The 19934-nt window shown below is 36.6% G+C and overlaps 1 protein-coding gene across 1 annotated transcript; it reads left to right on the top strand.

The window, feature by feature from the left end:
* The first annotated feature begins 17462 nt into the window (after positions 1–17462).
* On the top strand, positions 17463–19308 carry LOC110458022. Its single transcript, XM_021509565.1, has 2 exons — positions 17463–17535; positions 18228–19308. The coding sequence occupies exon 2, from the start codon at positions 18230–18232 to the stop codon at positions 19163–19165; it is 936 nt and encodes a 311-aa protein (XP_021365240.1). The 5' UTR covers positions 17463–17535; positions 18228–18229; the 3' UTR covers positions 19166–19308.
* The last annotated feature ends 626 nt before the right edge of the window (positions 19309–19934 follow it).

The raw sequence follows: 19934 nt of genomic DNA, 5'->3' as shown, positions 1-19934 counted from the left end.
AACCAAAAAAATGCCTACCTACCTACCTATTTTTTACTCACGATGATAGCGGAAACACAAGTATTTTTTTGTGGGGGGTGGGGGGGCTTATGTTGAATACTTCAGTATATATCAACTGTTTGAGTTTACCGTATATTGTGGATGTATACATTAAAACCAAATCAGCTCTCTGTTAATGTTGGTTCCCGATCAATCTGACATCAATATATTGAAAGGAGTTGTTGACGTGTAGCAGACACTTCACACCCTATACTCGACCGTCTGAAGGGCACTTCATATCTGTCGTCTGGAGTGGGGGCATAAACGGGGACTCCTAAGTCACTCCTAGTCACCATTCACCGGAAGTCGGCGGAGTGATGACACACAGACAAAAACCCTGACGTCTAGACTAGGACCTTGAAGATATATTACATATTTAAATTATGTGATTATTGCATGCTGAACTTTATAGGAAATGTCCCGAAGTTGAGCGGTTACAACGAATGGCCGTTGTTTATCATGGTTAGTTAGCTCGATTTCGTTCACTTTCAAATTTCAAAATGTAAATCAGCGTTAACGAGTGAACATGTTTTGGTCACCTAGCACGGAGGTTTTCTTAGATCAATACAGTTTATATTATTAATAATTTGGGCTGTACAGTTTGGGGATAAAGGGTTATCAGATTTGTTTAAACGATTGAGATTGGCTTAATTTCAAGGTTACAAGGGTCACGTGTATTAAAACTTCAAACGTCTTCTTCTAAAGATCCGTAATGCCCAGAGTGATGATATTTGGTCTGTAGCTTTTTTGGGTAAAGAATAACATGTCTGTTTAAATAAATTACCATAACCTTGACATACTTTCAAGATCACAAGGGATGAAATATGTTAAAAGACTTCAAATTTAAAATATCTGCTTTCACACCTCAATCTACGGCCACGGTAAACATGTGTTGATTTCCTGATGTGACCTTGACCTTTGAAAAGTAAAGTTATGTTCCCTGAGGTTTCATTAAAAAGTATTCAGCTAGTGTAAAGCTAGTGTAAATATATTTAGCTAAAGTATAGGTACTGGATAGCTAGTGTATAGCTAGTGTAAATGTCTTTAGCTAAATTATAGGTAATGGATAGCTAGTGTAAATGGCTTTAGCTAAAGTATAGATACTGGATAGCTAGTGTATAGCTAGTGTAAATGGCTTTAGCTAAAGGATAGGTAATGGATAACTAGTGTATAGCTAGTTTAAATGTCTTTAGCTAAAGTACAGGTATTGTAAAGCTAGTGTACAGCTAGTGTATATGGCTATAGCTAAAGTATAGGTCATGGATAGCTAGTGTACAGCTAGTGTAAATGACTTTATCTAAAGTATAGGTAATGGATAGCTAGTGTAAAGCTAGTGTAAATGTCTTTAGCTAAAGTACAGGTAGTGTAAAGCTAGTGTACAGCTAGTGTAAATGACTTTAGNAGTATAGGTACTGGATAGCTAGTGTATAGCTAGTGTAAATGGTTTTAGCTAAAGTATAGGTACTGGATAGCTAGTGTATAGCTAGTGTAAATGGCTTTAGCTAAAGTATAGGTACTGAATAGCTAGTGTATAGCTAGTGTAAATGGCTTTAGCTAAAGTATAGGTACTCGATAGCTAGTGTATAGCTAGTGTAAATGGCTTTAGCTAAAGTATAAGTACTGGGTAGCTAGTGTATAGCTAGTGTTAATGTCTTTAGCTAAAGTATAGCTAGTGTATAGCTAGTGTAAATGTCTTTAGCTAAAATATAGCTAGTGTAAAGCTAGTGTAAATGGCTTTAGCTAAAGTATAGGTAGTGTATAGCTTGTGTATAGCTAGTGTAAATGTCTTTAGTCAACATATAGCTAGTGTATAGCTAGTGTAAATGGATTTAGCTAAAGTATAGGTAGTGTATATCTAGTGTCAATGGCTTTAGCTAAAGTATAGGTAGTGTATATCTAGTGTAAATGGCTTTAGCTAAAGTATAGGTAGTGTATAGCTAGTGTAAATTGCTTTAGCTAAAGTATAGGTATTGTATAGCTAGTGTAAATGGCTATAGCTAAAGTATAGGTAGTGAATAGCTAGTGTACAGCTAGTATTTAGAGTTTGAGATAGTGTATAGCTAGTGTAATTGGCTTTAGCTAAAGTATAGGTACTGGATAGCTAGTGTATAGCTAGTGTAAATGTCTTTAGCTAAAGTNGCTTTAGCTAAAGTATAGGTAGTGTATAGCTTGTGTATAGCTAGTGTAAATGGCTATAGCTAAAGTATAGCTAGTGTATAGCTAGTGTAAATGGCTTTAGCTAAAGTATAGGTAGTGTATAGCTAGTGTTAATTGCTTTAGCTAAAGTATAGGTAGTGTATAGCTTGTGTATAGCTAGTGTAAATGGCTATAGCTAAAGTATAGCTAGTGTATAGCTAGTGTAAATGGCTTTAATTAAAGTTTAGGTAATGGATAGCTAGTGTAAAGCTAGTGTAAATGTCTTTAGCTAAAGTATAGGTACTGGATAGCTAGTGTATAGCTAATGTAAATGTCTTTAGCTAAAGTATAACTCGTGTATAGCTAGTGTAAATGGCTTTAGCTAAAGAATAGGGAATGAATAGCTAGTGTATAGCTAGTGTAGATGTCTTTAGCTTAAGTTTAGGTAATGAATAGCTAGTGTATAGCTAGTGTTAATGTCTTTAGCTAAAGTATAGGTAATGGATAGCTAGTGTAAATGTCTTTAGCTAAAATATAGGTACTGGATAGCTAGTGTATAGCTAGTGTAAATGGCTTTAATTAAAGTATAGGTACTGGATAGCTAGTGTATAGCTAGTGTAAATGGCTTTAGCTAAAGTATAGCTAGTGTATAGCTAGTGCTTATGTCTTTAGCTAAAGTATAGCTAGTGTATAGCTAGTGCTTATGTCTTTAGCTAAAGTATAGCTAGTGTATAGCTAGTGTTAATGGCTTTAGCTAAAGTATAGGTAGTGAATAGCTAGTGTACAGCTAGTATTTAGAGTTTTAGCTAGTGTATAGCTAGTGTAAATGTCTTTAGCTAAAATATAGGTACTGGATAGCTAGTGTATAGCTAGCGTAAATGGCTTTAGCTAAAGTATAGGTAGTGTATAGCTAGTGTAAATGGCTTTAGCTAAAGTATAGGTAGTGGATAGCTAGTGTTTAGCTAGTGTATAGCTAGTGTATAACTAGTGTAAAGTATAGGTAAGTATAGGTAATGAATAGCTAGTATGTAGCTAGTATAAATGGCTTTAGCTAACGTATAGGTAATGGATAGCTAGTGTACAGCTAGTGTAAATGGCTTAAGCTAAAGTATAGGTAATGGATAGCTAGTGTACAGCTAGTATAAATGGCTTTAGCTACAGTATAGGTAATGAATAGCTAGTGTATAGCTAGTGCAAATGGATTTAGCTAAAGTATAGGTAATGGATAGCTAGTGTACAGCTAGTGTAAATGTCTTTAGCTACAGTATAGGTAATGGATATAGCTGGTGCACAGCTAGTGTTAATGGCTTTAGCTAAAGTATAGGTAATGAATGGATAGCTAGTGTATAGCTAGTGTATAGCTAGTGTAAATGACTTTAGCTAAAGTGTAGGTAATGGATAGCTAGTTTATATCTAGTGTTAATGGCTTAAGCTAAAGTATAGTTAGTGTATAGCTAGTGTATAGCTAGTGTAAATGACTTTAGCTAAAATATAGGTAATAGATAGCTAGTTTATATCTAGTGCTAATGGCTTAAGCTAAAGTATAGCTAGTGAATAGCTAGTCTATAGCTAGTCTATAGCTAGTCTATAGCTAGTGTATAGCTAGTGTATAGCTAGTGTATGACTTATATACAGAGCATCAAATAGGTACAAGGTGAATACAGTTAGTATATAGCTAGTCTATAGCTAGTGTATAGCTAGTCTATAGCTAGTGTATAGCTAGTGTATAGCTAGTGTATAGCTAGTGTATAGCTAGTGTATGACTTATATACAGAGCATCAAATAGGTACAGGGTGAATACAGTTAGTATATAGCTAGTCTATAGCTAGTCTATAGCTAGTCTATAGCTAGTGTATAGCTAAAGTATAGGTAATGGATAGCTAGTGTATAGCTAATGTAAATGGCTTTAGCTAAATTGTCGGTAGTGAATAGCAAGCATAGAGCTAGTATTTAGAGTTTGGGCTAGTGTACAGCTAGTGTAAATGGTTTTAGCGAAAGTATAGGTAGTGTATAGCTAGTGTATAGCTAGTGTAAATCGCTATAGCTTAAGTATAGGTAGTGAATAGCTAGTGTACAGCTAGTATTTAGAGTTTGAGCTAGTGTATAGCTAGAGTAAATGTCTTTAGCTAAAGTATAGGTACTGGGTAGCTAGTATATAGCTAGTGTAAATGGCTTTAGCTAAAGTATAGCTAGTGTATAGCTAGTGTATTGCTAGTGTATTGCTAGTGTATAGCTAGTGTATAGCTAGTGTGTAGCTAGTGTATAGCTAGTGTATTGCTAGTGTATAGCTAGTGTATAGCTAGTGTATAGCTAGTGTATGAGTGGTATACAGAGCATTAAATAGGTACAAGTTGAATACAGCTAGTATATAGCTATTTTACAATTAACTTAAAGGAATAAATTGCCGGGGACGAATAGATAATACACTGTAATAAAAAATATGCAAAACATAATTACAGTGATTTCCATGTTGTCTTCAGTTTGAGTTGGTGTGGCTTGCTGTGTGTTTCTGTTTAATCCTGTCATTTAATTTGAGACTTTTTTTCTTTAACTTTGACTTGGAGTAAACGCTTTCCTTCTGTCTGTTACTGTAGTGATGGCGTTATATACCTGCCCATCACATTTCCATTATCTACATAAATACCCCCTCTGACGTAGTGTTAACGTTGTTATTCTGGTAAATGTGGATGTTTTAAGCCAAATTTAAAACTATTCATGTGGGAGGGAAAACATAAAAAGCAAACCACATGTTATCAATGTTTCTCTGAGCATCGAAAAGCATTAAATGTTTGTAGAAAGTATAAAGTTAACTAAAAAGCCATTGCAAAATTCAGCGTGAGTAGGTTGAGGGAATACACCGGGTGAAATTTCAACATTAAGACATCACTTTCGTTGAGAGCAGCAAAAAAAGTGCATTTACCCGATTTGTGAAAGAAACGATACGAGGTAATTTACGTAAACACCAACGAAATGGAAATGTGAACTAATGTTAAAATGGTTTCCTTGTCCTCATGGTCTGTACATATTGACAACAGTAACTAGTGATATCTCAGAGTCACGTGTTCCAAATTTAAGTTCTTTGATAATAAAAATAGTTCAAATTCTCCAAAATCTTTTACTTTACCTTTTGACGTGTGTTATTCAAAGACAGTATCGTATTTCTAAGTTAAGTACAGAAAAAGGAGTAAAATGAATGTAAGGAGTAGGGTTTGATGTGTTCAAATCTAGGGACCTTGCTTTAAAATGTGATTACTCTGTTAACTTGTAAACTGCATTAAGGTAGTTCCTGTATATTTTTATATTTACCTTTTAGTAATGAAACCCAAATCAAAACTTAAGCGGACGTGCTAGAGAACAGTTTTCAATACGAGCAGTTATCTACAGCTGTCTATATCAGATGTTTTATACAGGTGTTAATACGCAATTTCATTTACAGTTGTTAATACATATTACTATATAGTTGTCAAAACAGATTATTACATACAGTTGTCAGTGCAAATTACTGTATAGTTGTCAATGCAAAAATAACTGTACAGTTGTCAATGCAAATTACTGTATTGTTGTCAAAACAGATTATTACATACAGTTGTCACTGCAAATTACGGTAAAGTTGTCAATGCAAATAACTGTATAGTTGTCAATGCAAATTACTGTATAGTTGTCAATGCAAATTACTGTATAGTTGTCAAAACATATTATTACATACAGTTGTCACTGCAAATTACGGTATAGTTTTCAAAACAGACTATTGCATACAGTTGTCAATGCAAATTACGGTATAGTTGTCAAAACAGATTATTACATACAGTTGTCACTGCAAATCACGGTAAAGTTGTCAATGCAAATAACTGTATATTAGTCAATGCAAATTACTGTATGGTTGTCAAAACAGATTATTACATACAGTTGTCACTGCAAATTACTGTATAGTTGTCAATGCAAATTACGGTATGGTTGTCAAAACAGATTATTGCATACAGTTGTCAATGCAAATTACGGTATAGTTGTCAAAACAGATTATTACATACAGTTGCCAATGCAAATTACTGTATAGTCGTCAATGCAAATTACTGTATAGTTGTCAATGCAAATTACTGTATAGTTGTCAAAACAGATTATTACATACAGTTGTCACTGCAAATTACTGTATAGTTGTCAATGCAAATTACGGTATGGTTGTCAAAACAGATTATTGCATACAGTTGTCAATACAAATTACTGTATAGTTGTCAATGCAAATTACTGTATAGTTGTCAAAACAGATAATTGCATATAGTTGTCAATGCAAATTACGGTATAGTTGTCAAAACAGATTATTACATACAGTTGTCACTGCAAATTACTGTATAGTTGTCAATGCAAATTACGGTATAGTTGTCAAAACAGATTATTACATACAGTTGTCACTGCAAATTACTGTATAGTTGTCAATGCAAATTACGGTATAGTTGTCAAAACAGATTATTACATACAGTTGTCACTGCAAATTACTGTATAGTCGTCAATGCAAATTACTGTATAGTTGTCAATGCAAATTACGGTATAGTTGTCAAAACAGATCATTGCATACAGTTGTCAATGCAAATTATTGTATAGTTGTCAATGCAAATTACGGTATAGTTGTCAATGCAATAGGTTATGTTACACCTGTCAATACGAGAGGTTATGCTACAACTGTCAGTACAAGAAGTTATGTTACAACTGTTAATACGAGAGGTTATGTTACAACTGTCTATACAAGAGGTTATGTATTATGCTATAACTGTCAGTACAAGATGTTATGTTTCACTTGTCAATACAAGAGGTAATACTACACCTGTCAATACGAGAGGATATGTAACAACTGTCAATACAAGAGGTAATGCTACAATTGTCAATACAAGAGGTAATGCTACAATTGTCAATACAAGAGGCAATGCTACAATTGTCAATACAAGAGGTAATGCTACAATTGTCAATACAAGAGGTAATACTACAATTGTCAATACAATATGTTATGCTACAATTGTCTATACAAGCGGTAATACTACAATTGTCAATACAAGAGGTAATGCTACAATTGTCTATACAAGCGGTAATACTACAATTGTCAATACAAGATGTTATGCTACAATTGTCAATACAAGAGGAAATGCTACAATTGTCTATACAAGAGGGAATGCTACAATTGTCAATAATAGAGGTTTCATTTAGTGTACATGATAGGCAAGAGATGGTCAGTTGTTACGAGAGGGGACACTTCTCTTACAGTTGTCAATACAAGAGGAAATGCTACAATTGTCTATACAAGAGGGAATGCTACAATTGTCAATAATAGAGGTTTCATTTAGTGTTCATGATAGGCAAGATGGTCTGTTGTGATCCTTCTCTTACAGTTGTCAATACAAGAGGTAATGCTACAATTGTCAATGCAAGATGTTATGCTACAATTGTCAATCCAAGCGGTAATACTACAATTGTCAATACAAGATGTTATGTTACAATTGTCAATACAAGCGGTAAAACTACAATTGTCTATACAAGATGTTATGCTACAATTGTCAATCCAAGCGGTAATACTACAATTGTCAATAATAGAGGTTTCATTTAGTGTACATGATAGGCAAGAGATGGTCAGTTGTTACGAGAGGGGACACTTCTCTTACAGTTGTCAATACAATAGGTAATGCTGCAATTGTCTATACAAGAGGTAATGCTACAATTGTCAATGCAAGATGTTATGCTACAATTGTCAATACAAGCGGAAAAACTACACTTGTCTATACAAGATGTTATGCTACAATTGTCAATACAAGAGTTAATGCTACAATTGTCTATACAAGAGGTAATGCTACAATTGTCAATGCAAGATGTTATGCTACAATTGTCAATACAAGATGTTATGCTACAATTGTCAATCCAAGCGGTAATACTACAATTGTCAATAATAGAGGTTTCATTTAGTGTTCATGATTGGCAAGAGATGGTCTGTTGTGATACTTCTCTTACAGTTGTCAATACAAGAGGAAATGCTACAATTGTCTATACAAGAGGGAATGCTACAATTGTCAATAATAGAGGTTTCATTTAGTGTTCATGATAGGCAAGATGGTCTGTTGTGGTGCTTCTCTTCCAGTTGTCAATACAAGAGTTAATGCTACAATTGTCTATACAAGAGGTAATGCTACAATTGTCAATACAATATGTTATGCTACAATTGTCTATACAAGCGGTGATACTACAATTGTCAATACAAGATGTTATGCTACAATTGTCAATCCAAGCGGTAATACTACAATTGTCAATAATAGAGGTTTCATTTAGTGTTCATGATAGGCAAGATGGTCTGTTGTGATCCTTCTCTTACAGTTGTCAATACAAGAGGAAATGCTACAATTGTCTATACAAGAGGTAATGCTACAATTGTCAATGCAAGATGTTATGCTACAATTGTCAATCCAAGCGGTAATACTACAATTGTCAATAATAGAGGTTTCATTTAGTGTTCATGATAGGCAAGATGGTCTGTTGTGGTGCTTCTCTTCCAGTTGTCAATACAAGAGTTAATGCTACAATTGTCTATACAAGAGGTAATGCTACAATTGTCTATACAAGCGGTAATACGACAATTGTCAATACAAGAGGTAATGCTACAATTGTCAATGCAAGATGTTATGCTACAATTGTCAATCCAAGCGGTAATACTACAATTGTCAATAATAGAGGTTTCATTTAGTGTTCATGATAGGCAAGAGATGGTCTGTTGTGATACTTCTCTTACAAGTTGTCAATACAAGATGTTACTGAAGGGTTTAGTTTGGGTTTACATATATATATATATATTAATTAAAGGTATTACTGTCGCTCACATAAACTAGCCAACGTGCTCAAGTAGGCCAGAAATGCAATTCAATACCTAACAATTATCTGTGCCTTGGTGGCCATTTTTTCTTAGGTTTTATTACAGAACGTACGTGTTTAAACACAGTGTATAGAATATGCATAAATACAGCCGTACGTATTGAATACATGTACTTGATATGTGGTATGTGGATGAATTTTAAATGATACTCACATAAAACGTAGTTACTTCAAAGAAATGTCAATGGGCAGTGACAATGTACAGCAAGGCTGGCAATTATCTACACTAATTGTATAAACAGGCATATTGTGTAGATAAACATGTACCTCATAATTACTGGTGGAAAATTTTTGAATGAATTAAATAGAAAGAAGTATTTCGAGGAGGCAAATGATCCCTGAAAACGAGTAAACCCTGCTAAGTATTCAAGGAAGACGGCTGAATAGGACGACGACATCTAACCAGGTCCTTGCACGGCGCGCACCACGGAAACCGTGCAGTGTACAGTTCCAGTACTAGTGGTACCTTGTTTAAAAGGCGACAGTTCGATTGCAATGTTGTAGTACAATGTATTAGGGGTGAGACAATAATCGGTCTGAATTAGGGGCGATTGTTTTAGGGCTACCGCTTACATGTTGTATTTGGAGTGAGTAATCAAGGTGAGTGTCCTACAACGTTATGGCATGTGTTATTCGGGATGACTGTCCTATCTCGATCATGTAAAGAGGGCGAACTCTCTATCACGATCGTGTGGTATTTGGGGCGAGCGTTCTATCACGATCGTGTGGTAATCGGGGCGAGCGCTTTTTTCTCAATCACGTGGTATTCGGGACGAGCGCTCTATCGCAATCACTTGGTATTCGGGGCGAGCGATTTATTATGATCTTTTGGTATTCGGGGGGAGCGATCTGTCGCAATCGTGTGGTATTCGGGGCGAGCGCTCCATCACAATCGTGTGGTATTCAGGGCGAGCGCTCCATCACAATCGTGTGGTATTCGGGCGAGTGTTCTATAGCAATCGTGTGGTATTCGGGGCGAGCGCTCTTTCGCGATCACTTGGTATTCGGAGCGCTTTATCGCAATCGTGTGGTTTTCGGAGAGAGTGCTCTTTCGCTATCGTGTGGTATTCGGGGCGAGCGCACTATCGCGATAATGTGGTATTAGGGGCGAGCACTATTCCGCAGTCATGTGGCACTCAGGGCGATCGCTCTACCACGACCGTATGGGATAAATATAAATAGATGATGTAATTCCGCCTGTAGATGGTATTATCATCTGGTATGTGCCAGATAAAATTAAAATCCAATAATATATAACAGGACGGTTTCCTTGCCAAATACAACTTTAGTTCAGGAACGTTAACACCTATTTAAACTTTCAAATCGTTTTCTGGATATTTTAAACCAGACCTTTCTTCACTCGGATGATAAAACGATTTCTCCAGAAATAGAGATAAATGTTCTGTTACCACAAACGCAATTTTGATCACAGAAAAAGGCCAAGCCCATGTTTCATATTGTTGTTCACAAAATCGTGACTTTGCCGATGTATTTTGAGTCTCTGATTCTGATGACGATATATATCTATAACTTCTGAATAACTCTCTGACTGATGTATTGCTACACGTGCTGATGTAGACGTCACAACACCACTTCCTGTTCTTTCTTTATCTCCTTGTGTGTACATGTACTCATCCATTTCACAAACAGTATACGTTTCTTTGGCTGTATATGTTTATTTTCGACCGGAAGGCCTCTGTTTATAAAATAATGACATTGCTATTAGTTTGTTTACGTTTTTGCGCTATGCTTTTATTGTTATTATGAAACAACAAATTGTATTTTTTTATTGAATAAATGACTTAAACTGTTTATTTTGTATTTTATAAAAAAATATATGATTAAATAAAATGTGGTTTATGAAGGCTCTTCGTGCGGTTCTGAACATGTGGCTATATCTAACATTTTCCCTCATTTCCCTGTCCTTAGCAACTGTTTCCGCCACGATCAAACGGGATTATTTCCTTCTCGGTATCGACAAAAAAATGTAGTTATAATCTATCGAAAAACAAATTTTAAAAAGTCGAGATTCTTCTTTAGGACTATAAACGCGGTCGGTACGTTACATGGCCTGAACACAAACCTATCTTTCAAAAGTCTTCATCTTTGGCAAGTATCGGAATTTAAAATTTAAGGGAATAAAACTGATAACGCTTTGTATAATCCTGAAAGTATATGGAAAACATTTTTCCGTGTAGAGTGCTATTTTAATGGCCATAACTTTTCAAACGAGTAGTTTAATTGACAATTTTAGAAATCTGTTAAAATGCAGTTTAATATGTTACGGAAGTGAGTTATGACGCCTTTAACAGTTAACTTTCCATTTCGTGATACAATATATCTGTTTTGCAGGATAATGCATTTTCAGACATTTCTGATACATGATGGACTACATACCGTGCCAATGAAAATGGGGATTTCATGCAATTATATATATTTTCAGGCATATAAAGCAATAATTAGAAAAACTTAAGAAGTGTACATGTGTTGTTTATAGAAATATAATTTTGTTTTAACGCGCTTTTTCCTTAGTTTCGCGGTTTTTGATGGACCGATTTATCATTTACCTCAATAATTAAAATAACATTTTGAGAATGGCCTGACACTTATTTACGAAATATATATAGAATCTCAACTAAGATCTTTGAAACAAGTCTAACAAGTTTCTTCATAGCGGGGCCGCGGTGGCTAAGTGGTTAAGGCGTGACATTCTGTTTACAACTAGCCCTCCACCGCTGGGTCACGGGTTCGAGACCTGCGTGGGGCAGTCGCCAGGTACTGGCCGTAGGCTGGTGATTTTTCTCCGGAAACTCAGACTTTTCTCCACCACCAAATCCTGACACGTCTTAATTGACCATAGCTTTTGATAGAACGTAAAATACGAACCAAACCAAATTCTTCCAAGCCCTGATTGAGCTACCATGGATACTACCGGACCAGACTAATAAACACAACAGCTGCGATCATCGTACATAGGTAGCTCATTATCTAATAAAGGGATTGTTATTGGTATTTCATGTCATCTGCCCGATGTTAGGATCAACTCAAGTCAAGTCAGTTCCAGAATGGTATTCATAAGTTTGGTGTGAACTATAAATTCTTAGTTTGTTTTGATCACAAACATTTATCGAAAACTTATTTTCCCAGCTTTCGAAAATGAAGAGGCAAATTACAGCGGTGACACAACTCTAAACCGTCAATGACAATGACATACTTTATTCTCATAAGCTGGTCACAGTGTAGATAATTAACAAACAAAACTTTTCTAAATATGCACGGTTATTAATTAGTAAAGTTAATCCCGAACACAACTAGGACAATAAGTGCAGATGACCGGTGTCCCGACTCTAAACCGCCGAACACAATTCGGACAACAAGTGCAGATGACCAGTGTCCCGATTCTAAACCGCCGAACACAATTCGGATAACAAGTGCAGATGACCGGTGTCCCGACTCTAAACCGTCGAACACAACTCGGACAACAAGTGCACATGACCGGTATCCCGACTCTAAACCGCCGAACAAAACTCGGACAACAAATGCAGATGACCGCCGACCCAATTCGGACAACAAGTGCAGATGACCGGTGTCCCGACTCTAAACCGCCGAACACAACTCGGACAACAAGTGCACATGACCGGTGTCCCGACTCTAAACCGCCGAACACAATTCGGACACCAAGTGCAGATGACCGGTGTCCCGACTCTAAACCGACGAACACAACTCGGACAATAAGTGCAGATGACCGGTGTCCCGACTCTAAACCGCCGAACACAATTCAGACAACAAGTGCAGATGACCGGTGTCCCGACTCTAAACCGTCGAACACAACTCGGACGACAAGTGCAGATGGCCGGTGTCCCGACTCTAAACCACCGAACACAATTCGGACAACAAGTGCAGATGACCGGTGTCCCGACTCTAAACCGCCGAAAACAAAGTCATTGTTGGATTTTGGTGTGATTTACAGCGGTTTAGAGTCGAGACACTAATCCTTCACAATCTTTGCTTGACAAAAGGAAACAGACGTGTTCGAAAGCTCGCAAAGCTAGTCTGTCTTTAATTTTTATTTGTGTTCTAGTTCAGTGACTCTGACTTGGCCATAAAGTGAAGTGTTACATTCTTCTTCTTCTTCTTCTTCTTCTTCTGCTTCTTCTTCTTCTTCTTCTTCTTCTTCTTCTTCTTCTTCTTCTTCTTCTTCTTCTTCTTCTTCTTCTGCTTCTTCTTCTTCTTCTTCTTCTTCTTCTTCTTCTTCTTCTTCTTCTTCTTCTTCTTCTTCTTCTTCTTCCTCTTTTTCTTCTTTTTCTTCTTTTCCTTCTTTTTCTTCGAATCAGTGCCAAATATATATCGATATAATTATACATGTAGCCGTACCGCCTTCGATCCAATTATTTCCCTTTGTGAAATTAAAGTTTGGTAACAGGAGTAATTGTCGGCACGAGACTCGTTATCGACTATCTACTAACCGGGGCGTGAAATACGTTTTCCGATAAGCCGGATAAGAATGGAACAAAAATCAGTAAATTAAATACAAATGGTCCTATCTTTAACTTTAATTTTATTATCTATGTCTAGTCCTAGTGCACGCAGCGTTCTCTGACAGTGAGGCGCCGTTACTTATTCTTAATCTTTTGTCTAAAGACAATTATTTATACATTATATAAATGTATTTCCCTTGCAGAAAGTGTTATCAACTTGTTGGAAAGAATTAAAGTTATCGTGAAACATTGCGTATTAAAATAAAATTATCGATAAACTTTTTTAAGATTTTTCCGTACTTCGTAATCCGGAAGCGGGTTTTAAGATAAATTTTGATGTCGCTTCATCTGGCAACATTCAAATTTATCAGCCATAAAGAAAGCCACCAGTTTTAATTGGCAGTTAAAACCTCCAGTGGTGGGGTGATAAGGAGAAACAGCAGAAACACCAGACATAATTTAAGATTAACAAGTACCAAATATTTTAAATATATTACTTATTCTAAGATAAAAAAATAAATAAAAAAAAATCAAGTTAATTTTTCGTTTTCTTGTGTGCTTTGACTGATATAAGCGAAGGAGAATCATTCGTGGAGGAGCAGCCAATCAACGACACTTTGGCGTATCGTTTTCTATATCTTTATATAGAACGGTAATACAGTTAAACTGTGGTATACTTTTCTGTTAATTAGTTAATCCGTGAGAAAATACAACGTGTTTAATATCCTGTTCTGACCTTTTGTGTGACAACACCCGGTGTATTTTGGTATTTTACAAACAAGCCCCAAACAGGCGCGTAGTTGGGCTGCTTTGGATGTACATGCAGAAAGTCGCACCGAACGCCATTCTAGGGGGTACGGGGGCATGCCCCCCCCCCCCGATTTTTTTTAGATCTAGAAGCTCTGTCGTGCCATTTGGTGGCTTTTTAGATACATATTTGAGTGTTTTAATTTATTTTAGAGACAACTTTTTTTGGGTGATTCATTCACTTTATTATTAGAAAGCATCGCAAAAATTCAAATGCATTTCAAATGCGAAAGACAGCTCTCCTGGTTTTTTTCCGACAAAAATGTGTCGATTGTTTGAACTACCCGAAAATATCCTTTGCTTCATATCTCTTTCCTGATGAATCTGAATTAACTAGATATTTAAAATGTCGGAGCCAATATGAACAGATTAATTTCAGATTTTTTGCTGTTGTGTACCCCAAACCCTTTTTATATCATCAACATTTCTCAGGACATAAGATGACGGTAGCTCCTATATCGATGTTTAGATATATGTATACATATATATCCAGTAGCCCTACTGAAGATAGGCCTAGTACTACTCTAAAAAACATACTTTCGATGTTTAGATAAGGGACAAATGAAGGCCTATATAATGTCACAGATTAGCAAAAGCTACATGTACGTGGCTTTTTTTCTGACTTTTGAGGCTTTGCCTTTTTCATATTACATTTGCAGGCGAAGTGAATGTAAAACTCAGACGGATCCTATACGCGCATATATTCGCCCTAAAACCTACAACAATAATGGTGAAATCTTTTTACACAAAAATACATCCATTCCGGAAAAACAACTCGCCTCCGTTGACTTAGTTGTTTTTCATTACAATCGCTTGTTAAAATGTTGCCGTGTATGGAATTTGAACTCGTGACCCTTTTCCCTTCTTTTTGACAGGATATCGATACCACCTTCACTTTAGTAAGACGAATATCGGCCTCGCTTGTATTCACGATATCAGGGGTAACAACAATCAGACTGATCAGAACTGTGTTCGGTCGGTCCGGCATTACGGCCCAGCTAATACTAATAGCCGTTTTAGACTCGTCGATGCCTAAGTTAATGTCGCAAGAGGATGTTGTTTCAAGTGAACCTACAGCTGCTTGGAAGAAGTCATGTATCAACTTGTTCTTCGAAGATGATGCGGGTTTTTCGTTTGCCTTGCAGCCATGTTTCCGATGTTGACAACTTTTAAAATACTAATAATAAAATCGGCACCAGGTACCCTAGGTTGGAACTTCCGGATACGTACTGATTGTCGGCTGTCGATTATACAGTTAAATTTAATTTATTTTTCAATTCAACCACACATCATTTAATCACTTTTCCGAACTACAAAATAAATAAATAAATAAATAAAAATATAATAGTATATTTGAATTTTTGATGTGCATGCAATTGCTTATTTGCTTACGCGGCAGCTACGCGCCGGCAAAGCGATTCCATACATTCGGACATGGTCCATATGAGGCTCTGTACATGTTTAACACATAAAATACACAATAGATAAGGACAGTTCAATGTGTGCTTTGAAGAGAAAACATTTGAGTTTGAGGCAGTAACCTGCTTTGGGTTGGGGTATTTCATTTTAGAGATACCATTCGGAGACTGACAGACCTTACTGGCCATGTCATGCCAAACGTTCTACAGCTTTTCAGACACGTGACGGGCACGGCCTGTTGACAGGTCGTTATCTATGATAAACCCACGTGTCAGCACCCGCCATGAGCGCTCAGCTAGGTGCCACAACCACTTCCGGTCATTTTAGAATGATCTGTCGATTTCATTTTAGCTTTATCAGTTCCCAAATTTCTTTAATATCGCCTTTTACTAATAAGATTCAGATGTGGGACTTGAGAGATACTTAGCGTTGTCAGAGACAAAGTGGAAATGAAAATATGTAAATTCAACTTTAATGCATTTTTTATCCAAACAATGCACATTCATCAGATCGAACTACAAATCATATAGGCATTATTATATTTGCATCTCTCCCTTCTCCAGCTTAGTAAACCCAACTGCTTATAAATTAGCGTATACTCGCTGAAAAAAGGCTCGGCGGATTGATTATTGGGGCCGGGCGGTGGCCAAGAGGTTAAGCGTCTGACAATCTGTTACCACTAGCCCTCCACCACTGGGTCGCGGGTTCGAGACCTACGTGGGCAGTCGCCAGGTAGTGGCCTAAGTCATGATCAGTGGGTTTTTTTCCGGGAACCCCGCCTTTCCTCCACCACCAAATCCTGGCACGTCCTTCGTTAAAACTGCACTTATTTGATTTTCTGTTATATACAATACATTATATTTCCAATGCATAATCAGCAACGATTCGGAAACAAGTACTTAGTACTGATACGATGTCCTTATATGACCATAGCTGTTATTAGGACAGAAAACACAGACAAACCAAATACTTGTTTCAAATATGGCGCCGTTATTTGTTCGTTGCCAACTGCGTTCATACTACCGTACACGCCGTCCAAAATGAAGGTCAATCCTTATATGAAACTTAGACACGACACATTATAAACAATAATCAGTCCACACTAAAGCCGTTGATAGGACGTTAAACAATACTAGCCAAACCAAACAAACCAGCTTAAAACTGACAAAGTGTAGTAAACTACAGACATCGCTGTGACTTTATTGAAGTCGCGATGTCAACATACTTTCCTATATACATTTAATTATTCTACAATTAATTGTTTACAAATTTAAATTTAGAATATTCCGTCATAAGAGTAGAAAATGAACAAAGTTTGATGTTATCACGAGAAGCTGACCACTTAACCAATTAGAAGTCGTGTGTACGTTACTTGACCACTCACCCGGTAAGTACATACCATTGACGGTACTTCTTAGATGTCCTCAAATCCCATCTATCATATCAGTTATATCATACTATGCACATTCCCCGGGGTACCGGGCAGTGTGGCTACGTATTGTTCGTACTACCATAACAATGTCACTCGGAACGCCTCGACCGAATCAATTACCACGTGCACAATGGAGAAGATAATTGGTCGTCAACAATTGTGTTTATTTTCATTGTTGACCACTTTTATGTGATGGTATCTAGGCGTAGATGACCACTACAAATGGTATCACTGGACTGTGACAGCAACAACTGACCAAAGCTCGTCATTTTGAAAGTTCACCTGGACAATGTGGGTGCATACAACGTAAAACCAGAATTACAGGTAACGTATAATCTTTATGTCTCGGGTACAGATTGTGTATTCAGTTCGTTCCTGTATTTGTTCAAGCTATATTGGGTCCTAAACAAAGGTGTTAAAAAGTAATTTTACACGTTTTAGTCATTAGGGGTGGCATGTTTACCAAAAGTATATCTTAACCCCTAAAACGTGTAAAATTACTCTGTGAACATTTCAGTTTAGGTCCAAATATAGCTGTAACAAATTATCAGGTCCCTGTGCTCTTACTGTAAAACTAATTTTAGGGTATAGAAGTTTCACATTCCCATACCGATATAGATGACATTACATTTTGTACAGCTTTGTTTTATGTGATTGTGCTTAGCTACGAAAGGAAAGTGCAGGCCACTTTGTTAAAGAAAATTATGTCAAAGAAACGTTTGGAATGAAACACTTTAAGTCCTTTAAAATCTACTTACTGTATCCTGCGAAAATGTTTCTATTTTTCTGTTTTTCTTTAAACGATACTTAAGGTTTTTAACTGTTGTTCACCAGACAGACTACCTCTGCTTCTTAAGAAGTTGAAAGGATAAAAACCTTGCAATATCAAACGATAGAATATAACTTGTCGTTGTTTTCAGTTCTACATTAAATAACTTTGAATATTGCGTTATACTTCCGTAGGTATTGTTGTTATGACGTCATCCCTGCGTTATTTATCCGTTCCTTTTTCACAGATATGGCCATGTATCCTCCGAGTCGAGCTGCTCGCTTCTTCGTCGTGATTGGGTTTTCCTTTTTCGTTTTACTCCTCCATAGTATTGACAAGCGACAGACTTACGCTCGGCTCGAACTTATTCACGTCCATTCTGGCTGGCATCACAACGTTAACGCCGACTCTGACCAAGATACGAACAAGTCTTCACTCGAGCGAGGAGGGCAGGAGTTCACCAGGGTCCATGCTTGTGAGCAGTCGTACGGTGTTCAATTTCAGACAGATAGTGAATACGTTAGTCAGAAGATTTTTGAAAATCTAAATCTAAATTCTGAAAGTTTCGTCATTGAGGTTGGAGGATTTGAAGGAGATTGGATGTTAAGAATGTTCAAGCTTTATGAGATTGGATTTTATGCTGTGCTTGAACCAGTTTGGACATTTTTCAATATTCTAATGAGAGAATCAGACTATTTGCCACAAGGAAAAATCAAACCACTGAATATAGGTCTTGGAGCAAAGGACGACATTATTAATGTTAAAATGATAGACGATCGTACGAGTGTATATAATAGACAAACCGAAAGTAGGCAAAGTGAAAGTTGGCAAAGTGAAAGTAGAAATACCTCCGAACCAACGACGGACTTGTATATCGTCGGTGTTGAGAGGTTCTTTAGAGATATTGGTATCGGTATGAGTGATGACGGGTTCAAAGGTCATCTCGACTTACTTATATTAGACTGTGAAGGGTGTGAGTATGATGTGTTGGACTACTTGCTGAGAACGCCGAAGGTACTGCATTTCATCCATATTATTATGTTCCGATCACACAGGTTCAAAGGTCATGAACAGGAAATGATCCGCAAATATTGCACTTACCAAGAATTACTTCCCTTGACTCACGATCTTCGTTTCCAGCAGAAGTTTTCATGGGACGTCTGGACTCTCCGAAAAATGATGTAACCAAATTTACTGAATCCCAGAAGTACATTTTTTATTTATTTTTCCAATAACTGTTCAAATATTTGATTTAAATTATGTACTTAATATAACGGTGTAATAGAACCTTATTTATATAAAGTCGCCTTACAATTTTACAATTGTATATGCTTATGTTTGTATTTTACTTTGTTTTGATAAATAAAATCATTTGATAGATATACATCTTGAATAATCTTATTTACTCTTAATCATCTAACTCGCGCTAAAACAGACATTCTTGACGGTGCCCTGCTTCTAAAATCCCTCTCTGAAAAACAAAATCCAACCGCATGTTGTCATTGTTTAATGATATTTAACGCTGTCAGATTCGGCCGTACATGTTTTATACTATCAAGATTACCCTTTTTTCGCGGTGTGGTATCAACATTCCAGGACTCTTGTCCGGAGGTTTACATGTTTACTAGTCAGTACGAATGAGCAGCAGGCAGACGCTTAAACACATATAATTATTTATAAAAAAAAGGCGTAGAAATAATAACTACATTTTTTAATGATTGTGGCCACATCCCCGCAGATTCCTTCGAGGACAGAGGGTAATGCCTTCAACGTCAGAAGGGGGACAACTCGAATTTCCTACTAAATCATGATGACACAGTGACAATCGATGTGGCTACCTCCAATCAAAAAAGATTAAACTAATCAAGTTATTTCAGTCGAGTCCGTTGAATTAGCTCAAAAAAAATTGTCCGCGAAAATGCTTTTATTATTAATACAACGATTGACATTTTGC

Source organism: Mizuhopecten yessoensis, unplaced genomic scaffold, assembly GCF_002113885.1.
Source record: "Mizuhopecten yessoensis strain PY_sf001 unplaced genomic scaffold, ASM211388v2 scaffold9399, whole genome shotgun sequence".
In the NCBI taxonomy this organism is placed as follows: Eukaryota; Metazoa; Mollusca; class Bivalvia; order Pectinida; family Pectinidae; genus Mizuhopecten; species Mizuhopecten yessoensis.
The sequence above is the reverse complement of the archived record's forward strand: the minus strand, read 5'-3'. Positions and strand labels throughout refer to the sequence as shown.

Excerpts from the sequence above, each read along its gene's own strand:
- LOC110458022 (XM_021509565.1), top strand. The coding sequence starts at position 18,230 with ATGGCCATGTATCCTCCGAGTCGAGCTGCTCGCTTCTTCGTCGTGATT.